At 44.0% G+C, this 25,287-nt stretch overlaps 1 protein-coding gene across 4 annotated transcripts in view; it reads right to left on the bottom strand.

Moving 5' to 3' along the window:
* LOC100560491 (septin-12) overlaps positions 1-25,287 on the bottom strand; it is a 119,870-nt gene that overhangs the window by 34,046 nt on the left and 60,537 nt on the right. For all 4 annotated transcript variants that reach the window (XM_062964724.1, XM_062964726.1, XM_062964725.1 and 1 more), the window contains one exon: positions 18,373-18,561. In XM_062964724.1, coding sequence (XP_062820794.1) covers positions 18,373-18,561 — 189 coding nt within the window. The remainder of the gene's footprint in view (positions 1-18,372; positions 18,562-25,287) is intronic.

The raw sequence follows: 25,287 nt of genomic DNA, 5'->3' as shown, positions 1-25,287 counted from the left end.
CACTTCCCAAGTGTCTAGGACTGTGTGATGTATTTTCGGATGATGCGCACAGATCCCAGTAGGGTGGCCTTTTGCAGTTGGCAGATCGTGATTTTGTCAATGTCTATTGTTTCCAAATGCCGGCTGAGATCTTTTGGCACGGCACCCAGTGTGCCCATCACCACCGGGACCACCTGCACTGGTTTCTGCCAGAGTCTTTGAAGTTCAATCTTAAGGTCCTGATAGCGGATGAGTTTTTCCTGTTGTTTTTCATCAATACGACTGTCACCTGGGATGGCGACATCAATGATCCAAACCTTTTTCTTTTCCACAACTGTGATGTCTGGTGTGTTGTGTTCCAGAACTTTGTCAGTCTGGATTCGGAAGTCCCACAGTATCTTTGCGTGCTCATTCTCCAATACTTTTGCAGGTTTGGGATCCCACCAGTTCTTTGCTGCTGGGAGGTGGTACTTGAGGCAGAAGTTCCAATGAATCCTTTGGCCCACATAGTTGTGCCTCTGTTTGTAGTCTGTCTGTGCAATTTTCTTACAGCAGCTGAGGATAGGATCAATGGTTTCGTCGGTTTCCTTGCACAGTCTGCATTTTGGGTCATCAGCTGATTTTTCAATCTTGGCCTTAATGGCCTTTGTTCTGATGTCTTGCTCCTGGGCTGCAAGGATCAGGCCTTCTGTCTCCTTCTTCAGGGTCCCATTCGTGAGCCAGAGCCAGGTCTTCTCCTTGTCAGCTTTTCCTTCAATTTTGTCAAGGAACTTTCCATGCAATGTTTTGTTGTCAGCTCTAGTTTGTAGTGCGGTTTTCTTGTACTGGTTTTTTGTCTGCTGTGCTTTGAGGAATTTCTGATTTTTGACTCAATCAAAGCAGGTTCTTTACTTTGCTTATTATTATTATTATTATTATTATTATTATTATTATTATTAGGAAGAGAAAACTCTCAACGCCAATGAGCAAAAATAAAAGCTGGTCCCCACGTTAAGGTAGCCATGTGGCTTACTTTCCAGATTGCCTAATATGGGTACATCTACACTGGGGAATTAATGCAGTTTGATACCACTTTCACTGCCATGGCTCAGTGCTATGGGATCTTGGGAGATGGAGTTGGGTGAGGCATCAGCACTCTTAGGCAGAGAAAGCAAAAGGCCTTGCAAAACCGTTCTATAACATTGAGCCATGGCAGTGGAGTCAAAATGCATTCATTCCACAGTGGAGATCAGACATGGGCAAACTAGCTGTTAGGAATTGTGGGAGTTGAAGTCCAAAACACCTAGAGGACCGAAGTTTGCCCATGCCTGCCTTATAGCATGGTTGAGATCGCATCAGGAATCCAGCAGTTCTAGAAGCAACTGGAGAGATCTCTCACTCACAGTTCTTCTTTCCATGGAGAATTATTATATATTCCTAGCTGTGCCCAGCCACGCGTTGCTGTGGCATAATCAACTGGACACCTTGATTAGCATATAATGGGCTTGTAGCCTAAAAGTCTGGTTGATTCCTCCCTGGGGGATTCTTTTGTTGGGAGGTGTTAGCTGGGCTGATGGAAACATGTCTGGAATTCCCCTGTTTTCAGAGTGTTGTTCTTTATTTACTGTCCTGGTTTTAGAGATTTTTAATGCTGGGAGCCAGGTTATGTTCATTTTTGGGTTCGTGACGGCATGGCGATTTGTAAAGTATTTCATGTAGGCCTGCTACAATCCCAATGCACTCCCATTGTCCCCAATAGGTGGTTCGGGATTGTGGGAGTTGTAGTTCACCCCCCCCCCCCCGTGTGTTTGCAAATGTCCGATTGTCCCTCACCACTTAGTTTTTGGATGACTGAGATGGGGAAAACTTTCCCCCCTTTTTGGACTGCTCACGCGCTACTGAAATCCCTGTATGTGTTCCAAGGGTGGGGGCAGGGGCCAGCTCCACGCATGCGCACATAGCTGTTTTTGGATTTTGGGGTTTTGAGGGACATGGACTTTGATTGGTGTTTTGGTTTTGTCGTCTAAACACAGTGGGGAGGACCATGTGTTTTGTTGCCAAGTTTCGTGGTTCTGGGTTTTGTAGTTTTGCTGTTTGTATTAAGGTAGAAATGGACAGAACAGATTTATATATATAGATTATATATATATATATATATACTCCTATTTAAACTATAGTCAGCAGTTCAAAAACATGCAAATGTGAGTAGATCAATAGGTACCGTTCCAGCGGGAAGGAAACAGCACTCCATGCAGTCATACCAACCACATGACTTTGGAGGTGTCTACAGACAACGCTGGTTCTTCGGCTTAGAAATGGAGATGAGCACCAACCCCCAGAGTCGGACACGACTAGACTTAATGTCAAGGGAAATTCTTTACCTTAATCTATAGCCCTGATTCCTCCAAATACTCATAGGGTATCACGTAGCAAATGCAGATTTTGTCCAAGGCTTGTTTTGAGAATGTTTCCTCTTTCTCAATGTTGGGTAATCAGAAATGCATCAGAAATGAATGCACAATGACTTGATTTCTAAATCCATGAGTTGCTTAGGAAGTGAGCTGCAAAACCGCAACATGAGGATTCTACGAACCAGAGTTATTTTTCTTTTCATCCCAGAAGCTGTAGCTAGGTGTGTCTGACAGCAACTCAAGGATTCCCTGGCCATGACAGGCCTAAAATAAAAGCTTGTCTCCGCTCTGCCTTCTCGGGTCCTTCTCTGATCTTTCTCCCCCAAGGCATTAACACGGCCTCACCTTTGGCCTCGACAACATTTGCTGGGCTGCGGAGCGAAGGCGCAGGGCAAAGAAGTCTTGGAATTAATTTGGAAGGAATGAAGGACTGCAAATAGCAATATTGCAGCGGGGAGGTTCTTGAAGGCAGACCACACAATATAGGCTGAGGATCCTTTATCTGAAATGTTTGGGACCAGAAGTGTTTTGGGTTTTGGACATTTTCAGATTTTGGAATATAACAATATTTACTGGAATCTAACGCTCACATTTTTTGGCTAAATTAAAGGTAATGCAGAGTTTCCCCTGACCTTTAAGTCTAGCCGTGTCTGACTTTGGGGGTTGGTGCTCATCTCTATTTTTAAGCCGAAGAGCCGGCATTGTCCGCAGACACCTCCAAGGTCATGTGGCCATAGGCATGACTGCATAGAGTGCCAATGTTACCTTCCCACCGGAGCGGTACCTATTGATCTGCTCACATTTGCATGTTTTAGAACTGCTAGGTTGGCAGAAGCTGGGGCTAACAGCGGGCACTCACCCCTCTCCCTGGATTTGAACCTGCAACCTTTTGGTCTGCAAGTTCAGCAGCTCAGCGTTTTAACACACTGCTGTAACACCGGGGTAAGCTGCTTTCTATATATATATATATATACTAGCTGTGCCCGGCCACGCATTGCTGTGGCGAAGTATGGTGGTATGGGAAATATAGTATTGAGGAATTGGTGGTAGTTAAAGTAAAGGGTAAAGGTTTTCCTCTGACATTAAGTCCATTATAAATGGGTAATATAGCTGTGTGGAAGGGCCTTGAGTCTACACTGCCATATAATCCAGTTAAAATCAGATAATCTGTATTTTGTAGGCAGTGTGGAAGAGGCCTAAGTGAGGCCTAACTCTGCCTGTCCCCTGGGCTGGCTGGGTTGCTAGGAGACCAAGTGGGCGGAGCTTAGCCATCTAACTGGCAGCAATTGGATAAAAACAATTATTCCTCTCCCTCTAATTAGGACTTTATTTTTCTTTTCTTTTTGTTGTATGAACGTAGAGGCATGGATGAGGGGTTGTGCTGCCAAGTTTGGTGTTTCTGGAATGTGTAGTTTTGTTGTTTTGTCCTAGGCTGAAATTTCATTACCCTTTTATACACACACACACACACACACACACATATAAAATATATATTATTACATTAACCCACATTTCCACAAATCAGATCTGACGTGGAGGCATTTTCCTCTCTCAGCTCAGCTTAGTTTCCCAGATCCTCAATATATTATATACTAGCTGTGCCCGGCCACGCGTTGCTGTGGCAAAGTGGTGGTGGTATTGGTTAAAAATTGTTTTGTAATTTTTATTTGACGTTATTTGTATTTTTTAAATTAATTTTATTGTACGTTATCTTTTTATTTATTATATTTTATTATTTTCTTGTATTATTTTTAGTTATTTTCTGTTATTATAGTATTTTATTGTATTAATTTTTTAGTGTTTTTTATTATTTTTTACTGTTTTTTATTATTTTTTATTGGGTTGCTAGGAGACCAAGTTGGAGGAGCTTAGCCTTCTAACTGGCAGCAATTGGATGAAAACAATTATTCCTCTTTCTCTAATTAGGACTTTATTTTTCTTTTCTTTTTGTTGTATGAACCTAGAGGCGTGGATGATGGGTTGTGTTGTCAAATGTCGAGGTTGGGGGGCCTGTAGTTTTGTTGTTTTGTGGATCGCCATGATGCCATCACTCTTTTATATATATACTAGCTGTGCCCGGCCACGCGTTGCTGTGGCGAAGTATGGTGGTATGGGAAATAAAGTATTGAGGAATTGGTGGTAGTTATGGTCAATGGTAAAGGTTTTCCCCTGACATTAAGTCCAGTCGTGTCTTACTCTGGGGGTTGGTGCTCATCTCCATTTCTAAGCCGAAGAGCCGGCGTTGTCTGTAGACTCCTCCAAGGTCATGTGGGATGACTACATGGAGCGGCGTTATCTTCCCGCCGGAGCAGTACCTATTCATGTACTCACATTTGCATGTTTTCGAACTTCTGGGTCGGCAGAAGCTGGGGCTAACAGTGGGGGCTCTCTCCGCTCCCCCAATTCAAACCTGTGGCCTTTCGGTCCAGAAGTTCAGCAGCTCAGCGCTTTAACACGCTGCGCCATCAGGGGATATTATTTCCTAAAGGTTGTGAATATACAATATTTCTGATTGGTTTTTTTTGTTTGTTGGAGGCAAGTATGAATGCTGCAATTAGGAAAAATGATTAGGATGTAATGGCCTTGCAGCTTTAAAGCCTGGCTGTTTCCTCCCTGAGTGAATTTTTTGTTGGGAGGTGTTAGCTGGCCCTGATTGTTTCCTGTCTGGAATTCCCTTGTTTTCAGAGTGATGTTGTTTGCGATATTTATGTGCTTCTACTGTCTGTGGCCCTGAGAAAACAGAGGATTTGCCAGACTTTGATGATGGGAATACTTTGTTGGGAGGTGTTAGCTGGCCCTGATTGTTTCCTGTGTGGAATTCCCCTGTTTATTTCCTGTCCTGGTTTTAGAGATTATATTGTTCTCCATTATTCTATCCCAGTAATTATTTCATATTAAAGAAGAATCTCACTTATCCAACATTCGCTTATACAATGTTCTGGATTATCCAACGCAGTCTGCCTTTTCATAATCAATGTTTTTGTAGTCAGTGTTTTAAATTCATTGTGATATTTTAGTGGTAAATTTGTAAATACAGTACAGTAGAGTCTCACTTATCCAACATAAACGGGACGGCAGAACGTTGGATAAGCAAGTATGTTGGATAATGAGGAATTAAGGATAACCCTATTAAACATCAAATTAAGTTATGATTTTACAAATTAAGCACCAAAACATCATGTTAGACAACAAATTTGTCAGAAAAAGTAGTTCAGTACACAGTAATGCTATATAGTAATTACTGTATTTATGAATTTAGCACCAAAATATCACGATATATTGAAAGCATTGACTACAAAAATGCGTTGGATAATCCAGAACGTTGGATAAGCGAGTGTTGGATAAGTGAGACTCTACTGTAAATACTACATAGCATTACTGCGCATGGAACTGCTTTTTCTGTCAAATTTGTTGTATAATATGATGTTTTTGTGCTTAATTTGTATAACGATTACCTAATTTGATGTTTAATTGGCTTTTCCTGAATCCCTTCTTATTATCCAACATATTCACTTATCCTGCCAGCCTGTTTACGTTGGATAAGTGAGACTCTACTGTATATTTCTAATCTTATATTATCTGCTCAGAACTGGATTATATGAGGCTCCTTCTTCACAGCTGTATAAAATGCACACTGAAGTGGATTATATGGCAGTGTGGAGTCAAGATAATCCAGTGCAAAGCAGATAATATAAGATTATAAATGGGTTATATAGCTGTGTGGAAGGGCCTTGAGTCTACACTGCCATATAATCCAGTGCAAATTAGATAATCTGTGGAAGAAGCCTAAGTGAGGCCTAAATCTGCCTGTCCCCTAACTGAAACCTGGCTGTCCCTTGGTTGCTAGGCAACCAAGTGGGCAGAGATTAGCCCTCTAAACTGGCAGCAATTGGATAAAAAAAATTATTGCTCTCCCTTAATTAGGACTTTATTTTTCTTTTCTTTTTGTTGTATCAACCTTGAGGCGTGGATGATGGGTTGTGTTGTCAAATTTTGAGGTTGGGGGGCCTGTACTTTTGTTGTTTTGTGAATCGCCGTGATGCCATCACTCTTTTATATATATATATATATATATATATATATATATATATATTTACATTAATCCCCATTTCCTCAAACCAGATCTAACCCAGAGGCAGAAACAAACAGAAAACGAAAGCAAACACGATGACTGTGCTGCTTTCGTTTTCGTGTCGCCTCTCGTTTCCTACGAAAGTGTCGTCATTAGTTTTGTGTAACGAACCGTCGAAACGAAACGATAGCACGAAGAAAACGGAAAAAAAATTCGCGCACATCTCTAACAGCAGCCAAACTGTGATCTAGTTTGTTCTGTTGTCCAGAGTGGATTTTAAACATGCCTGAAACAAAACAGCATTTTTTGTTTTTTTAAAGGCAAATCAAAACCCTTGTAAGCCGTGTGGGTCTCCCTTCCCTTTTTGCTTGTTTACTTCAACTTTTCCCCAGAGCGGGCTTATCTGGCTTGAGGGCGTTTTTTTCCCCTTTCCCAACAAGCACACCCCTTTTAAGTTCAAAACGTTCCCCACAATGGAAAAGTGTAGATGTGTGTGTATGCATGAGTGTATTCCCAAGATTGATTGCAACCAGATGTGCAGAAAAGGGTCAGTGAAGTTACAGCTGGAGCAGCTTTAAAAAAAAAAAGATATAGTCTTCCCAGTTTGCAAGCTGACAATCCCTGCCAGCAACTCACTGACCCAACTGCCCGACGAAAAGGGCAAAGCTGGCACGCGGGAGGGTGTTAAGGCACTTCCTCTTCGTTGCCAGCAAACAGCTTCTGGTTTACAATTATAGCCTTTTAACTTTTTGACTACAATTCCCCGAATCCTCCGGAGAAGACTGGGCTTGAGGTCCAAAAAAAGTGAGTTTTTCAGCCCTTATTTATGAGCTGAAAAAGCCTCCCCGGCTTATAATCGGGTCAAGGCTGGATTGCTGCTTGCAATATGTGATCTATTTCTCTCTTCTCCTCCCTTATCAGTGTGTTTACTTTTGCAAAGCCTGCAGGGTATTGCTTGCAATATGGGATCTATTTCTCTCTTCTCCTCCCTTATCAGTGTGTTTACTTTTGCAAAGCCTGCAGGGTATTGCTTGCAATATGTGATCTATTTCTCTCTTCTCCTCCCTTATCAGTGTGTTTTCTTTCGCAAAGCCTCCCTCGCTCTTAATCAAGGGAATGTTTTGAAAAGGGAGAGAAGCCCTTGCAAGTCAGGAAGAAGAAAAATATATATTCATTAATCTTATGAAAGCATTTTCCCCTGAAATATTTGTTAAACTCTCCTACAGATATATAGGCATTAACCCCGTGCAAGCTTTTGCAATCTCTATGTACCTTTATATGTGTACTAGCTGTGCCCAGCCACGCGTTGCTGTGGCAAAGTATGGTGGTATGGGAAATAAAGTACAGTAGAGTCTCACTTATCCAACATAAATGGGCCGGCAGAACGTTGGATAAGCGAATATGTTGGATAATGAGGAGAGATTAAGGAGAAGCCTATTAAACATCAAATTAGGTTATGATTTTACAAATTAAGCACCAAAACATCATGTTATACAACAAAGTTGAGAGAAAAAGTAGTTCAATACGCAGTAATGCTACGTAGTAATTACTGTATTTATGAATTTAGCACCAAAATATCATGATGTATTGAAAACATTGACTACAAAAATGCGTTGTATAATCCAGAACGTTGGATAAGCGAATGCTGGATAAGTGAGACTCTACTGTATTGAGGAATTGTTGGTAGTTAAGGTAAAGGATAAAGGTTTTCCCCTGAAATTAAGTCCAGTCATGTCTGACTCTGCATCACCCTAATATAAGATTACAAATGGGTTATATAGCTGTGTGGAAGGGCCTGGAGTCTGCACTGCCATATAATCCAGTTAAAATCAGATAATCTGTATCTTATAGGCAGTGTGGAAGAGGCCTAAGTGAGGCCTAACTCTGCCTGTCCCCTGGGCTGAGTGGGTTGCTAGGAGACCAAGTGGGCAGAGCTTAGCCCTCTAACTGGCAGCAATTGGATAAAAACAATTATTCCTCTCCCTCTAATTAGGACTTTATTTTTCTTTTCTTTTTGTTGTATCAACCTAGAGGCATAGATGATGGGTTGTGTTGTCAAATTTCGAGGTTGGGGGGCCTTTAGTTTTGTTGTTTTGTCGGTCGCCAGGATTCCATCACTCTTTTATCTATATATATAAAAGAGTGATGGCATCAGGGCAGCGGACAAAACAACAAAACTACAGGCCCCCAAACCTCAAAATTTGACAACACAACCCATCATTCACGGCTCTAGGTTGATACAACAAAAAGAAAAGAAAAATAAAGTCCTAATTACAGGGAGAGGAATAATAGTTTTTATCCAATTGCTGCTAGTATATACAGAGATCTATCTATATACATTAATTTTATATATGAATTCCCCCTCATATGTTTGCAGGTCTTTGAAAATCCTTTATACATATCGATCCATGTACCTGTGCATCTGTAGCCATACATATACATTATTTTTATATATGAATTTACCCTCATATTTTTGCAAGTCTCTGCAAATATCTATATAAAGAGAGATGTCTGGATAGATAGGAATATATTCTTACGTACCTATATATAGGGCTTGGAAATATTACAAGGGGGAAATGAACACACAAATATATATAGACATGTCTAGATAGATATGAGAATATATATACAGTAGAGTCTCACTTATCCAACATAAACGGGCCAGCAGAATGTTGGATAAGCGAATATGTTAGATAATAAGGAGGGATTAAGGAAAAGCCTATTAAACATCAAATTAGGTTATGATTTTACAAATGAAGCACCAAAACAACAAATTTGACAGAAAAAATAGTTCAATATGCAGTAATGCTACGTAGTAATTACTGTATCTACGAATTTAGCACCAAAATATCACAAGTATTGAAAGCATTGACTACAAAAATGCGTTGGATAATCCAGAATGTTGGATAAGCGAATGTTGGATAAGTGAGACTCTACTGTACTGCAAATAAATATATAAAATAAGTCCCACTTTTTTCCAGGAAAAGACCACGTACAAATAAAGTGATGATTGGTATGTTGTCTTATCTAACCCTGGTGGCGAAGTGCGTTAAAGCACTGAGCTGGAGACCGAAAGGTCCCAGGTTCAAACCCCGGGAGCGGCATGAGTGGCCGCCGTTAGCTCCAGCTCCTGCCAACCTAGCAGTTCGAAAACATGCCAATGTGAGTAGATCAATAGGTACTGCTCTGGCGGGAAGGTAAGGGCGCTCCATGCAGTCATGCCTATGACCACACGACCTTGGAGGTGTCTACGGACAACGCCGGCTCTTCGGCTTAGAAATGGAGAGTCAGACATGACTGGACTTAACGTCAGGGGAAAACCTTTACCATTACTATGATATAAAATATATTAATAGGATAATATAAAAATAGTATATAATAATAATGTGTGTGTGTGTGTGTGTGTGTGTGTGTGTGTGTGTGTGTGTGTGTGTGTGTGTATATATAAATGTACTCTTCATTTGTAGGACGGAGTAAACAAAAAAATAACTGGATGAAATGACACCAAGTTTGGCCACAAAACACTTAACATAGAATCATAGAATCATAGAATAGTAGAGTTGGAAGAGACCTCAAGGGCCATCTAGTCCAACCCCCCGCTAAGAAGCAGGAAATCGCATTCAAAGCACCCCCGACAGATGGCCATCCAGCCTCTGCTTAAAAGCCTCCAAAGAAGGAGCCTCCACCACATTCCGGGGCAGAGAGTTCCACTGCTGAACAGCCCTTCTCACAGTGAGGAAGTTCTTCCTGATGTTCAGGTGGAATCTCCTTTCCTGTAGTTTGAAGCCATTGTTCCGTGTCCTAGTCTGCAGGGCAGCAGAAAACAAGCTTGCTCCCTCCTCCCTATGACTTCCCCTCACATATTTGTACATGGCTATCATGTCTCCTCTCAGCCTTCTCTTCTGCAGGCTAAACATGCCCAGCTCTTTAAGCCTCTCCTCATAGGGCTTGTTCTCCAGACCCTTAATCATTTTAGTTGCCCTCCTCTGGACGCTTTCCAGCTTGTCAGCATCTCCCTTCATCTGCGGTGCCCAAAATTGGACACAGTATTCCAGGTGTGGTCTGACCAAGGCAGAATAGAGGGGGAGCATGACTTCCCTGGATCTAGACGTTATTCCCCTATTGATGCAGGCCAAAATCCCATTGGCTTTTTTAGCTGCCGCATCACATTGTAGGCTCATGTTTAACTTGTTGTCCACGAGGACTCCAAGATCTTTTTCGCACACACTGCTGTCAAGCCAGGCGTCCCCCATTCTGTATCTTTGATTTCCATTTTTTCTGCCGAAGTGAAGTATCTTGCATTTGTCCCTGTTGAACTTCATTTTGTTAGTTTCGGCCCATCTCTCTAGTCTGTCAAGATCGTTTTGGATTCTGCTCCTGTCTTCTGGAGTGTTAGCTATCCCTCCGAGTTTGGTGTCATCTGCAAACTTGATGTTCGTGCCTTCTAACCCTTCGTCTAAGTCGTTAATAAAGATGTTGAACAGAACCGGGCCCAGGACGGAGCCCTGCGGCACTCCACTTGTCACTTCTTTCCATGATGAAGACGACGCATTGGTGAGCACCCTTTGGGTTCGTTCGCTTAGCCAATTACAGATCCACCTAACCGTAGTTTTGTCTAGCCCACATTTTACTAGTTTGTTTGCCAGAAGGTCGTGGGGGACTTTGTCGAAGGCCTTACTGAAATCCAGGTACGCTACATCCACGGCATTCCCTGTATCGACCCAACTCGTAACTCTATCGAAAAAAGAGATCAGATTAGTCTGGCATGACTTGTTTTTGGTAAATCCGTGTTGACTATTAGCAATGACCGCATTTGTTTCTAAGTGTTTGCAGACCACTTCCTTAATGATCTTTTCCAGAATCTTGCCTGGTATTGATGTGAGGCTGACCGGACGGTAATTGTTTGGGTCGTTCTTTTTTCCCTTCTTGAAGATAGGGACCACATTCGCCCTCCTCCAATCTGCTGGGACTTCTCCCGTTCTCCAAGAACTCTCGAAGATAATTGCCAGTGGTTCTGAAATAACTTCCGCTAGTTCCTTCAATACTCTTGGATGTAGCTGATCTGGCCCTGGGGACTTGAATTCGTTTAGAGTGGCCAGGTGTTCCTGGACAACTTGTTTCCCTATTTGGGGTTGGATTTCCCCCAATCCTTCGTCCATTCCATGTTGCTGAGGTTGAAGATGGCTTTCTTTTTGTGAGAAGACCGAGGCAAAGAAGGCATTAAGCAGTTCTGCCTTTTCCCTGTCCCCTGTCGCCATCACCCCATCTACTCCTTGCAGTGGCCCTATCGCCTCCTTTTTCTTCCTTTTTCTACCAACATAAGCAAAAAAACCTTTTTTGTTGTTTTTTATGTCCCTGGCAAGCCTGAGCTCATTTTGCGCTTTAGCCTTGCGAACCTTTTCCCTACAGGAGTTGGCTATACGTTTGAATTCTTCTTTGGTGATTTCTCCCCTTTTCCACTTCTTGTGCATGTCACTTTTGAGCTTTAGCTCAGTTAGAAGTTCTTTGGACATCCATTCTGGCTTCTTTGCACTTGTCTTATTTTTCTTCTTTGTTGGCACTGTTTGCATTTGCGCCTTGAGTATTTCACTTTTGAAAAACTCCCATCCATCCTTAACTCCCTTGTTTTTTAATATCGGCGTCCATGGAATGCCGCTCAGTAATTCCTTCATTTTTTGGAAGTCAGCTCTCTTAAAGTCCAGAATGCGTGTTTGACTTGTCTTAGTTTCAGCATTCCTTTGTATTGCAAACTGCAGGAGCACATGGTCACTTGCCCCTAAGGATCCAACCACTTCAACTGTATTGATCAGGTCTTCCACATTTGTTAAGATTAGATCAAGAGTTGCTGATCCCCTTGTTGCCTCTTCTACCTTCTGGACCATAAAATTATCTGCAAGGCAAGTGAGGAATTTGTTGGACTTTGTACTCTTGGCTGAGTTTGTTTTCCAGCAGATATCGGGATAATTGAAATCGCCCATGACTACTATATCTCTTCTTTGTGCCTGTTTGGTCAGCTGTTGACAGAAGGCTTCATCAAGTCCTTCATCCTGACTCGGAGGTCTGTAGTAGACACCCACGACAAGATCTTTTTGAGTCCCGGTTCCCTTGATTCTTATCCAGATGCTTTCAAGCTGGTTTCCCGGATTACAGTCTTGCATTTCTTCTGCAACGTAACTGTTTTTGACATATAAAGCTACTCCCCCTCCTCTCCCCTTTGTTCTATTTATGTGAAAGAGGTTATAGCCCTCAATGGTTAAATTCCAGTGATGGGAGTCATCCCACCAGGTTTCAGTGATGCCTATGACATCGTATGTGTGGTGCTGTGCTAGGAGTTGGAGTTCGTCTTGCTTATTTCCCATGCTCTGAGCATTAGTGTAAAGACATGTAAGCCCCTGTGACCTCCCCTCGAACTGTTTATTTGGGATTATTGTGCTCTCTGTACTTGGTCCTTGCTGTGTTTGTGCAGCCCTCCTTTTAGCCTTTCGGCGGTTCCCTGTGGTCGTGGGTAATATAGTGTTCGCCAGGCTGTTGTTCCCCTCCCCCAGTGGATTTAGTTTAAAGTGCGCCTGATGAGGTTTGTGAGTCTGTGTGCAAAAAGATGTTTTCCTACTTGTGTGAGATGCACCCCATCGCTTGCCAGTAGTCCATCCTCTTGGAAGAGTAGACCATGGTCAAGGAAGCCAAAATGCTCCTCTTGACACCATTTTCTGAGCCAGTTATTGACCTGTACTATTTTTCCGGCCCTTGTAGAGCCATGTCCTACAACGGGGAGGAGGGATGAAAAGATCACATGTACATTATACAGTTTTAGCTTTGTTCCCAGAGCTCGAAAATCATTTGTGATCTTTTGAAAAGTATGCCTAGCGGTGTCATTGGTACCTACATGAATCAACATAAGGTGGGGAGGGTGATGGGGCTTTAGGAGCCTGCTGAGCCTCTGAGTGATATGGTGTATTTTTGCCCCCGGGAGGCAGCATGTTTCTCGAGCCATCCCATCCGGTCTGGAAATGATGGCTTCCGTTCCTCTAAGGAGGGAGTCGCCTACTACCAAGACCTGTTTCCTTTGAGGATTGACAGGGTCCCTTTTGTGCAAGACAGTGTGTATGTCCCCTGAAGAGTGTTCCTGTTGAAGTGAATCATGTAGGTGTAAAGTGTTGTCCTCCTCCTCAACATCCCCAGTGCATTCATCAATGACAATCCATTGAGATACATCCGAGAGCCCATTACTCTCCCAAGGATGTTCCTGTTGCTCCTGGTCTATGATTGGGGATGGAGCATTTGCATGATTACATAAGTGTGACTGTGGTGATGCACTGTCCCCGTCAGGGCTATCCCCTACGCATTGATCCAGGGTGGTCCACTGAGTGGTATCTAAGAAACTGTGGTCCTCCGCAAGATGTGTTTCCTGATTGTATGTTAATGATGTAAGAATTTCAAATCTGTTGTGTAAATGCAGCTGAGCAGAGGAGTTCTGCGGAACCCAAGAGGTGACTACCGCGTGTCAGCAAAATTGGCTAGACGTGTCAGTGCTGACACGCGTGTCATAGGTTCGCCATCACTGTCGTATGGCATTGAATGTTTGCCATGTATATGTACATTGTGATCCGCTCTGAGTCCTGTTCGGGGTGAGATAAAAGGGCGGAATATAAATACTGCAAATCTATATATATAAATGAGTGATGGCATCACGGCGACCAACAAAACAACAAAACTACAGGCCCCCCAACCTCGAAATTTGACAACACAACCCATCATCCACGCCTCTAGGTTGATACAACAAAAAGAAAAGAAAAATAAAGTCCTAATTAGAGGGAAAGGAATAATTGTTTTTATCCAATTGCTGCCAGTTAGAGGACTAATCTCTGACCACTTGGTCTCCTAGCAACCAACTCAGCCCAGGGGACAGGCAGACTTAGGCTTTAAAGCTGCAAGGCCATTACATCCTAATCATTTTCCCTCATTGCAGCATTCATACTTGCCTCCAACAGGCAAAAAAAAAACAATCAGAAATATTGTATATTCACAACCTTTAGGAAATAATATCCCCTGATGGCGTAGCGTGTTAAAGCGCTGATCTGCTGAACTTCTGAAGGTTTGAACTGGGGGACCAGAGTGAGCTCTCACTGTTAGCCCCAGCTTCTGCCAACCCAGAAGTTCGAAAACATGCAAATGTGAGTGCATCAATAGGTACTGCTCCCGCGGGAAGGTAACGCCGCTCCATGCAGTCATCCCACATGACCTTGGAGGAGTCTACGGACAACGCCGGCTCTTCGGCTTAGAAATGGAGATGAGCCCCAACCCCCAGAGTCAGACATGACTGGACTTAATGACAGGGGAAAACCTTTACCCTTTACCTTAACTACCACCAATTCCTCAATACTTTATTTCCCATACCACCAGACTTCGCCACAGCAACGCGTGGCCGGGCACAGCTAGTAAATATATAAAATAAGTCCCACTTTTTCCCCGGAAAAAAGCCCTGACACTTCCAGGTCCATCTCTATCGAGTGATCAGTCATCTATCTTGTCCGTAAAGTCCCTTTTCTTCTGCACCTGTTCTACTCGTTGCCCCAGAATTGGAAATCCCACGCTGCGGACCGATCGGGGCTCCGGGCATGCTCCTGCTTTTGCTTGGTTCTTAAGCACGTTATCCCTTAAATCCTCCCGACTTTCCTCCCAGGCTCCAAACAAGACCATCCTTCTTACTCGGGATTACTTTTTGGCATCTCCACTTGGGCCTCCGGCTTTTGATCCAGGGATATTTTATTGCCAAATACAGCCGAGGAGGAGGACATACAAAGATCTTGAAGCCGAGGAGAACAAGATTGAAGGGGGAACGGGGTGGTGGGAAAGGGCACGAGGTTGCTAGGAAAGCAAGAGTTTCAACCTCCACAAAAGTGGTGGGTGCAGCAGGGTGCCGTTTGGGTTGGCACAGGAACGTTTCTTGGGGAGTTTAAGGCGCCAAGGCAACAGCTGCACCGGATTCCAAATCGGAGCGAGTTTGTCACATCCGTTACATGACATGGGGCACGCTTTGGGGTCTCTCTTAATGAGCAAGAGACGTAAACATACAACCACTCTCCAACTGTGTGTATCCAATAGACATGTCCAAAAAATCATTTTGAATCGTATATCGGAATTATTTTGGATTGTTCTCGCTTTTTGATACGCATTCCGAGACATTGTCTCACAGCGCAACCAGCAATGTAATTCGAACCATTGTTGGCCCATTCTCTAATTGTCTCTTAATGTTTCGTTAATTCCCCCCCCCCCAAAAAAATTTCTAAAAATATTTTTTTAAAAAAATTTGTTTCTGCGATCTACCTAGAATGGGAGCTTAGCGCAGCCTAACATGGCTGCCGCTCCCCGGCCAATCAGAAGCTTCCACGATGGACGCAAAGGTGGGGGCTAGGGTTGATGAGGATAGCTCAAGAAATGAGGGCGGGAGAGCCCTGTAAAAGTCCTCCCCCCCCCCCGGGTTCCTTTTTTTTTTTTTTGGCGATTGCGCATGCGCGTCTGCCATTTTAGAAACATTTAGAATCATTACGAATTTTCGGAAATATCCGAAATTTTTGGGCGAAAAAAAATCGGAAATACTTTCTATATCGAAGCGCCAGTGCCCCCTACTTTAGAAAACGAGAATTGAAACATTTTTTAATCGATCGGACATGCCTAGTATCCAACCTTCTTCGGAGTCAGAAAAGGATCAGAAATGGGCACTTGCTATTCTAGGAAGTCATCAGAATTGGCTTGTTTTTTAAAAGACTAGCTTTGCCAGGCCATGCATTGCTGTGGAATATGGGAATCCTATGTTGGCCAGTGAATAGCCTTGCAGCCTCAAAGCCTGGCCGTTTTCTTCTTATGGGAATCCTTCTTTGGTGAGATGGAATGCAACGGAATAGGCTTGCTGCTTGGAAGGCTGGGCACCTGCGTTCAAGGGGAACGTTTTTTTGGGCTGCTAGAATTGCAATCAATAGCCTCACTGCTGTTAATGTGGGATTTGTGTATTGATAGTGTTTAAATGCAATTTGTGTCTTGTCTGTATTGCATACTGATTGCATCATCCAGAGTGTGCTATAGTCTGGAAAGAGTTAATTACTGAGAAGCTGTGATGACCTTGATGTGTGACTGGAACTGGGGAGTGTCCAGACACAAGTGTGTATGTATTACTGATTGCATCAGTTCAGTTCTGTTCTGTCTGCCTAGAGTGAGAGTCCTGTGTCTATTGTCTGCAAGTCTGTTTGTCTTGTACAGTAAAACTTTGTATATAGTTTTACCAAAGTCTCTGGATGTCACTTCGTTCTGCGTTCCACTGACTCCATCTACTGCTGCGCTGCGTAAATTACTCTGATAATTGGTTATGGGCCCAGCACGCTTCCGCTGATAGCTGCTTCAAAACCTGGCTGCTTGCTACCTAGGGGACTCTTTAGTTGGCCAGCTTCAATAGTACAGAGTAGTATCACTGTTTCAAAGCCTGGCTGCCTTCTCCCAAGGTTAATCCTTTGTGGGTCTGGTTAAATTGCACCGAATAGCCTTGCAGCTTCAATGCCGGGCTGTGTTATACCTAGGCCAATCCGTTAAATCCAGTCGTGTCCAACTCTGGGCGATGGTGCTCATCTCCATTTCTAAGCCGAAGAGCCGGCGTTGTCCATAGACACCTCCAAGGTCATGTGGCCACTGGCATGACTGCATGGAGCGCCGTTACCTTCCCGCCGGAGTGGTACCTATTGATCTACTCACATTTGCATGTTTTCTTACTGCTAGGTTGGCAGAAGCTGGGGCTAACAGCGGGAGCTCACTCCACTCCTCAGGATTCAAACCTGAGACCTTTCGGTCTGCAAGTTCAGCAGCTCAGCGCATTAACACGCTGCGCCACCAGGGGCACCATATATGGATATACAGTAGAGTCTCATTTATCCAAGCCTTGCTTATCCAAGCTTCTGGATTATCCAAGCGATTTTTGTAGTCAATGTTTTCAATATATCATGATATTTTGGTGCTAAATTCGTAAATAAAGTACAGTAGAATCCAACATAAACAGGCCGGCAGAACGTTGGATAAGCGAATATGTTGGATAATAAGGAGGGATTAAGGAAAAGCCTATTAAACATCCAATTACATTATGATTTTACAAATTAAGCACCAAAACTTCATGTTACACAACAAATATGACAGAAAAAGTAGTTCAATACGCAGTAATGTTATGTTGTAATTACTGTATTTACGAATTTAGCACCAAAATATCACGATATATTGAAAGCATTGACTACAAAAATGCGTTGGATAATCCAGAACGTTGGATAAGCGAGTGTTGGATAAGTGAGACTCTACTGTAAATACTACATAGCATTACTGCGCATGGAACTGCTTTTTCTGTCCAATTTGTTGTATAACATGATATTTTGGTGCTTAATTTGTAAAATTATACCCTAATTTGATGTTTAATAGGCTTTTCCTTAATCCCTCCTTCTTATCCAACATATTCGCTTATCCAACGTTCTGCTGTCCTGTTTATGTTGGATAAGTGAGATTCTACTGTACTGTATTTACGAATTTAGCACCAAAATATCATGTTTAATAGGCTTTTCCTTAATCCCTCCTTATTATCCAAGATATTCACTTATCCAAGCTTCTGCCGGCCAGTTTATGTTGGATAAGTAAGACCCTACTGTATATCTATATATCCATAGATATATTGATACACTCCACTTGCTTCACTGCCAACAGAACCTCTAAGGTTAGCATTAGCCACTGATGCAGGCGAAACGTCAGGAGAGAGTGCTCCTGGAACATGGCCATACAGCCCGAAAAACTCCCAGCAAACCAGAAACAGGGATGTTTTGAAAGCCGCTGAAAATCAAGACAGTCAAATATGTACATTTTATGACCTCCAAGGAATAGAGTTTTAGGGTTATGGGCCTCGCCGCTCACCTACAACCATGATGTTGAACTCAAAGCCCGTCTTCATGGTCTTGATCCGCATCTGGTCCAGCACGGCGTCGATCCCCACGTAGCCAAAGAGCTGCCGATCCCCGGTGCTGATGGACGGGCCGTCCCGGGGAAGCTGCTCTCGCAGCGCCTGCTCCTCCATGATGAAGGCCTGCGGCAGGGAGTTCCGCTCTGAAAGGGGAAGAAAGAAGAGGAACTTAATCCAAAGACTCTGTAGTTCCCCAACAGAGATTTCTTTCTCCCCACACCTGACTGGACTAACTGCAGTGAAAGTTACACACTGGGATTAAAAAAGATCCTGGACCTTTGTGGCTCAATTTCCCAGTTTCATTACTTACCGTATATACCCAAGTATAAGCCGACCCCAATATTTATTTATGTATTTATTTACAGCATTTATATTCCGCCCTTCTCACCCCGAAGAGGACTCAGGGCGGATCACATTACACATATAGGCAAACATTCAATGCCTTGACATAGAACAAAGACAAGAATAGGCTCCGAGCGGGCCTCGAACTCATGCCCTCTTGGTCAGAGTGACTGGTCTCAGCTGGCTGCTCACCAGCTTGCGCCACAGCCCGGGCCTATAGCAGCTACTGGTCAATTTCGAAATAAAAATAGATACTAATAAAATTACCGTATATACCCAAGTATAAGCCGACCCGAATAAAGGCTGAGGGGCCAAATTTACCAGAAAAAAACTGAGATACCTTATTGACCTGAGTATAAGCCGAGGGTGGGAAATGAAGCAGCTACTGGTCAATTTCGCAATAAAAATAGATACCAATAAAATTACTGTATATACCCAAGTATAAGCTGACCCGAATAAAGGCTGAGGGACCTAATTTTACCAGAAAAAAACTGGGATACCTTATTGACCTGAGTATAAGCCAAGAGTGGGAAATGAAGCCGCTACTGGTCAATTTCGAAATAAAAATAGATACCAATAAAATTACTGTATATACCCAAGTATATAGGCTGAGGGACCTAATTTTACCAGAAAAAAACTGGGATACCTTATTGACCTGAGTATAAGCCGAGGGTGGGAAATGAAGCCGCTACTGGTCAATTTCGAAATAAAAATAGAGACCAATAAAATTACCGTATATACCCAAGTATAAGCCGACCCGAATAAAGGCTGAGGCACCTAATTTTACCAGAAAAAAACCGGGATAACTTATTGACCTGAGTATAAGCCAAGGGTGGGAAATGAAGCCGCTACTGGTCAATTTTGCAATAAAAATAGATACCAATAAAATTACAGTTTATACTCGAGTATAAGCCAACCGAATATAAGCCGAGGCAGCTAATTTTACCACAAAAACTGGGAAAACCTATTGACCTGAGTATAAGCCAAGAGTGGGAAATAAAGCAGCTACTGGTCAATTTCGAAATAAAAATAGATACCAATAAAATTACAGTATATACCCAAGTATAAGCCGACCCGAATAAAGGCTGAGGCACCTAATTTTACCAGAAAAAAACCGGGATACCTTATTGACCTGAGTATAAGCCAAGGGTGGGAAATGAAGCCGCTACTGGTCAATTTCGCAATAAAAATAGATACCAATAAAATTACTGTATATACTCAAGTATAAGCTGACCCGAATAAAGGCTGAGGCACCTAATTTTACCAGAAAAAAACTGGGATACCTTATTGACCTGAGTATAAGCCAAGGGTGGGAAATGAAGCAGCTACTAGTCAATTTTGCAATAAAAATAGATACCAATAAAATTACCGTATATACCCAAGTATAAACCGGCCAGAATAAAGGCTGAGGCACCTAATTTTACCAGAAAAAAACTGGGATACCTTATTGACCTGAGTATAAGCCAAGGGTGGGAAATGAAGCCGCTACTAGTCAATTTCGCAATAAAAATAGATACCAATAAAATTACCAGTATATATTTCTTCTTCCTGACTTGCAAGGGCTTCTCTCCCTTTTCAAAACATTTCCTTGGCTAAGAGCGAGGGAGGCTTTGAAAAACACACCGATAAGGGAGGGTAAGAGAGGAATATCTCATACATTGCAAGCAATTGCCTCCAGGTTCTGTTGCCCGGCCTTTACCTTGACCCCATTATAAACCAAGGGAGGCTTTTTCAGCTCAAAAAAAGGGCTGAAAAACTCGGCTATTTGAGTATATCTAAATGTATCTACATTTGTTGCGCTGCCCAGAATCCCCCATACAGGCTGAGGATATTAGGAGTTGCACTGAAAAGGTGGGGCCTCCCCAAGCTCAGCAACCGAAAGCACCAGAAAAGGAGAAATGAATTCAGACGTGCTACTCTCCAACTTCCCTGGCAATATTTCTGACAGACCTCAGACTGGGGAGAGAAGCCAAGCAAATAGAAAGCAGAACCTGGGGAAAACTCCAAAGGACGATACTGGGGAAGGAGATGGCAGGGGTCTATACACGTTGTTGCAAAGAAAGGTGAAATGTTTCCCCCAGGTCTAAAAGATCCGGCAGGTCTAAAAGATAAAATTCCCTGAAACTCAGGCCACTGGGGTTATCCATAAAAATGGTTGCATTAAAATCCTAGGAACTCCATCTTCATTAGGCCATATAGCAGCATTAAAAGGTAAAGGTTTTCCCCTGACGTTAAGTCCAGTCGTGACCGACTCTAGGGGTTGCTGCTCATCTCCATTTCTAAGCCGAAGAGCCGGCGTTGTCCGTAGACACCTCCAAGGTCATGTGGCCACTGGCATGACTGCATGGAGTGCCATTATCTTACCGCCGGAGCAGTACCTATTGATCTACTCACATTCCCATGTCTGTAGATACCTCCAAGGTCATGTGGCCGGCATGACTGCAGGGAGTGCCATTATCTTACCGCCAGAGCAGTACCTATTGATCTACTCACATTCCCATGTGTGTAGATACCTCCAAGGTCATGTGGCCGGCATGACTGCATGGAGTGCCATTATTTTACTGCCGGAGCAGTACCTATTGATCTACTCACATTCCCATGTCTGTAGATACCTCCAAGGTCATGTGGCCACTGGCATGACTGCATGGAGCGCGTTACCTTCCCGCCAGAGCAGTGCCTATTGATCTACTCACATTTGCATGTCCATAGACACCTCCAAGGTCATGTGGCCGGCATGACTGCATGGAGCGCCCTTACCTTCCCACCAGAGCAGTACCTATTGATCTACTCACATTGGCATGTTTTTGAACTGCTAGGTTGGCAGGAGCTGGAGCTAACAGCGGGTGCTCATTCCGCTCCTGGGATTTGAACCTGGGACCTTTCGGCCTGCAAGTTCAGCAGCTCAGCGCATTAACACGCTGTGCCACTGGGGGCTCCATATATGGATATACAGTAGAGTCTCATTTATCCAACACTCGCTTATCCAACATTCTGGATTATCCAACGCATTTCTGTAGTCAATGTTGTCAATACATCATGATATTTTGGTGCTAAATTTGTAAATACAGTAGCATTACTGCATATTGAACTACTTTTTCTGTCAAATTTGTTGTATAACATGATATTTTGGTGCTTAATTTGTAAAATCATAACCTAATTTGATGTTTAATAGGCTTTTCCTTAATCCCTCCTTATTATCCAAGATAATTCGCTTATCCAAGCTTCTGTCAGCTTGGATAAGTGAGACTCTACTGTATTGAAAACATTGACTACAAAAATGGCTTGGATAATCCAGAAGCTTGGATAAGCGAGGCTTGGATAAGTGAGACTCTACTGTATTGAAAACATTGACTACAAAAATGGCTTGGATAATCCAGAAGCTTGGATAAGCGAGGCTTGGATAAGTGAGACTCTACTGTATTGAAAACATTGACTACAAAAATGGCTTGGATAATCCAGAAGCTTGGATAAGCGAGGCTTGGATAAGCGAGACTCTACTGTATTGAAAATATTGACTACAAAAATGGCTTGGATAATCCAGAAGCTTGGATAAGCGAGGCTTGGATAAGTGAGACTCTACTGTATTGAAAACATTGACTACAAAAATGGCTTGGATAATCCAGAAGCTTGGATAAGCGAGGCTTGGATAAGTGAGACTCTACTGTATTGAAAACATTGACTACAAAAATGGCTTGGATAATCCAGAAGCTTGGATAAGCGAGGCTTGGATAAGTGAGACTCTACTGTATTGAAAATATTGACTACAAAAATGGCTTGGATAATCCAGAAGCTTGGATAAGCGAGACTTGGATAGGTGAGACTCTACTATAGCACCAAGCCATGGACATCTCCAGTCCATCCTCTGTTAGGATATCAGCCAGCATGCCAATGTGTTAAATCAAGAAATAGTTTTCTAAGATCTGCAGAGATACTAATAATAATAATAATAATAATAATAATAACTTTATTTTTATACCCCACCCCATCTCCCCGGAGGGACTTGGAGCGGCTTACATGGGGTCATGCCCGACATAAAAAGTACAATCACAGCAATAAAACAGTAAAAACAATTTTTCACAGGAAAAAAAAAATTGCAGGAACAGCAAGCGAGAGTCCAAAAGTGGCAGGTAAAAACCCGGAACCTTTTAATTGGCCTAATAAAGAGCCAGATGATAATGAATGCTCTTGCTCCCCAAAAGTTGAGCATGCTCTTGCTCCCCTTTGTCCTTCTCATCGGGGGATGCAAACAATCTGGTTTGCATGGGCCCAACGCTCGAAGAACACACTGTCTCCCAAACAACTTCATTTCTGTGCCTTTTTTGCAAGCCGTTTCCCCAGCAGCAGACACTCCGGGTGAAATCCAGACTGTCTGGTGTGCTCGGCAGGAGGAAAACTGTTCAATAGAAATGTTAAACACACTTGCACACACACACACATGTACTTCTGATGGCAAGGAGCCCTCAAACTGTCAGGCGCTGGGCTTCGTTTCCACAAACAATGCAAGAGCCGGAGTCGGGGACTTGTTTCGGCAACGTGCCAGAGGTCTGTCGTCCTGAAGGGAGGACATTTCCAAGCACAAATGCTTCGCTCCGTGGGACTCGTGGAGCACTTAGGAGCATGAGGGTGCTGTCGCATATGGCCGAGGCTGGAGAGCGCAACAGATGTTCCCTGGCTCGCTTTCCTAAGCCCCTTGGCTGCTCCCCATGTTTGGAGGATACAGCCAATGCGCGTTGTTCTTAACCATCATCAAGTCGGCTTTGACTTATGCAAACCCTGTCGTTGAGAGACCTCCAAGACACCCAGTTTTCAGCAATGTAAACAAAGTGTTGTCAACGGCTTTCATGGCCGGAATCACAGAGTGGTTGTGTGTTTTCAGGGCTGTCTGGCCATGTTCCAGAAGCATTCTCTCCTGACGTTTCGCCCACATCTATGGGAACAACCCCAGAGGCCATCCAGTCCAACCCCGTCTGCCTTCATGCAGGAAAGGCACCATCAAAGCACCCCCGACAGATGGCCACACAGCCTTTGTAATAATATTAGGAGAGATCCCAAAGGCCATCCAGTCCAACCCCGTCTGCCTTCATGCAGGAAAGGCACCATCAAAGCACCCCTGACAGATGGCCACCCAGAAGCCATCCAGTCCAACCCCATCTGCCTTCATGCAGGAAAGGCACCATCAAAGCACCCCCGACTGATGGCCACCCAGAGGCCATCCAGTCCAACCCCATCTGCCTTCATGCAGGAAAGGTACCATCAAAGCACCCCCGACAGATGCCCACCCAGCCTTTGTAATAATATTAGGAGCCACCCCAGAGGTCATCCAGTCCAACCCCCATCTGCCTTCATGCAGGAAAGGCACCATCAAAGCACCCCCGACAGATGCCCACCCAGCCTTTGTAATAATATTAGGAGCCACCCCAGAGGCCATCCAGTCCAACCCCCATCTGCCTTCATGCAGGAAAGGCACCATCAAAGCACCCCGACAGATGGCCACCCAGAAGCCATCCAGTCCAACCCCATCTGCCTTCATGCAGGAAAGGCACCATCAAAGCACCCCCGACAGATGGCCACCCAGAGGTCATCCAGTCCAACCCCATCTGCCTTCATGCAGGAAAGGCACCATCAAAGCACCCCCGACAGATGCCCACCCAGCCTTTGTAATAATATTAGGAGCCACCCCAGAGGCCATCCAGTCCAACCCCATCTGCCTTCATGCAGGAAAGGCACCATCAAAGCACCCCGACAGATGGCCACCCAGAGGCCATCCAGTCCAACCCCATCTGCCTTCATGCAGGAAAGGTACCATCAAAGCACCCCCGACAGATGCCCACCCAGCCTTTGTAATAATATTAGGAGCCACCCCAGAGGCCATCCAGTCCAACCCCCATCTGCCTTCATGCAGGAAAGGCACCATCAAAGCACCCCCGACAGATGCCCACCCAGCCTTTGTAATAATATTAGGAGCCACCCCAGAGGCCATCCAGTCCAACCCCATCTGCCTTCATGCAGGAAAGGCACCATCAAAGCACCCCGACAGATGGCCACCCAGAGGCCATCCAGTCCAACCCCATCTGCCTTCATGCAGGAAAGGTACCATCAAAGCACCCCCGACAGATGCCCACCCAGCCTTTGTAATAATATTAGGAGCCACCCCAGAGGCCATCCAGTCCAACCCCCATCTGCCTTCATGCAGGAAAGGCACCATCAAAGCACCCCCGACAGATGGCCACCCAGAGGCCATCCAGTCCAACCCCATCTGCCTTCATGCAGGAAAGGTACCATCAAAGCACCCCCGACAGATGCCCACCCAGCCTTTGTAATAATATTAGGAGCCACCCCAGAGGCCATCCAGTCCAACCCCCATCTGCCTTCATGCAGGAAAGGCACCATCAAAGCACCCCGACAGATGGCCACCCAGAAGCCATCCAGTCCAACCCCATCTGCCTTCATGCAGGAAAGGCACCATCAAAGCACCCCCGACAGATGGCCACCCAGAAGCCATCCAGTCCAACCCCATCTGCCTTCAT

The sequence above is a fragment of the Anolis carolinensis genome, unplaced genomic scaffold (genome assembly GCF_035594765.1).
Source record: "Anolis carolinensis isolate JA03-04 unplaced genomic scaffold, rAnoCar3.1.pri scaffold_13, whole genome shotgun sequence".
NCBI classification, from domain to species: domain Eukaryota; kingdom Metazoa; phylum Chordata; class Lepidosauria; order Squamata; family Dactyloidae; genus Anolis; species Anolis carolinensis.
This window is presented reverse-complemented; position numbering and strand designations above follow the sequence as displayed.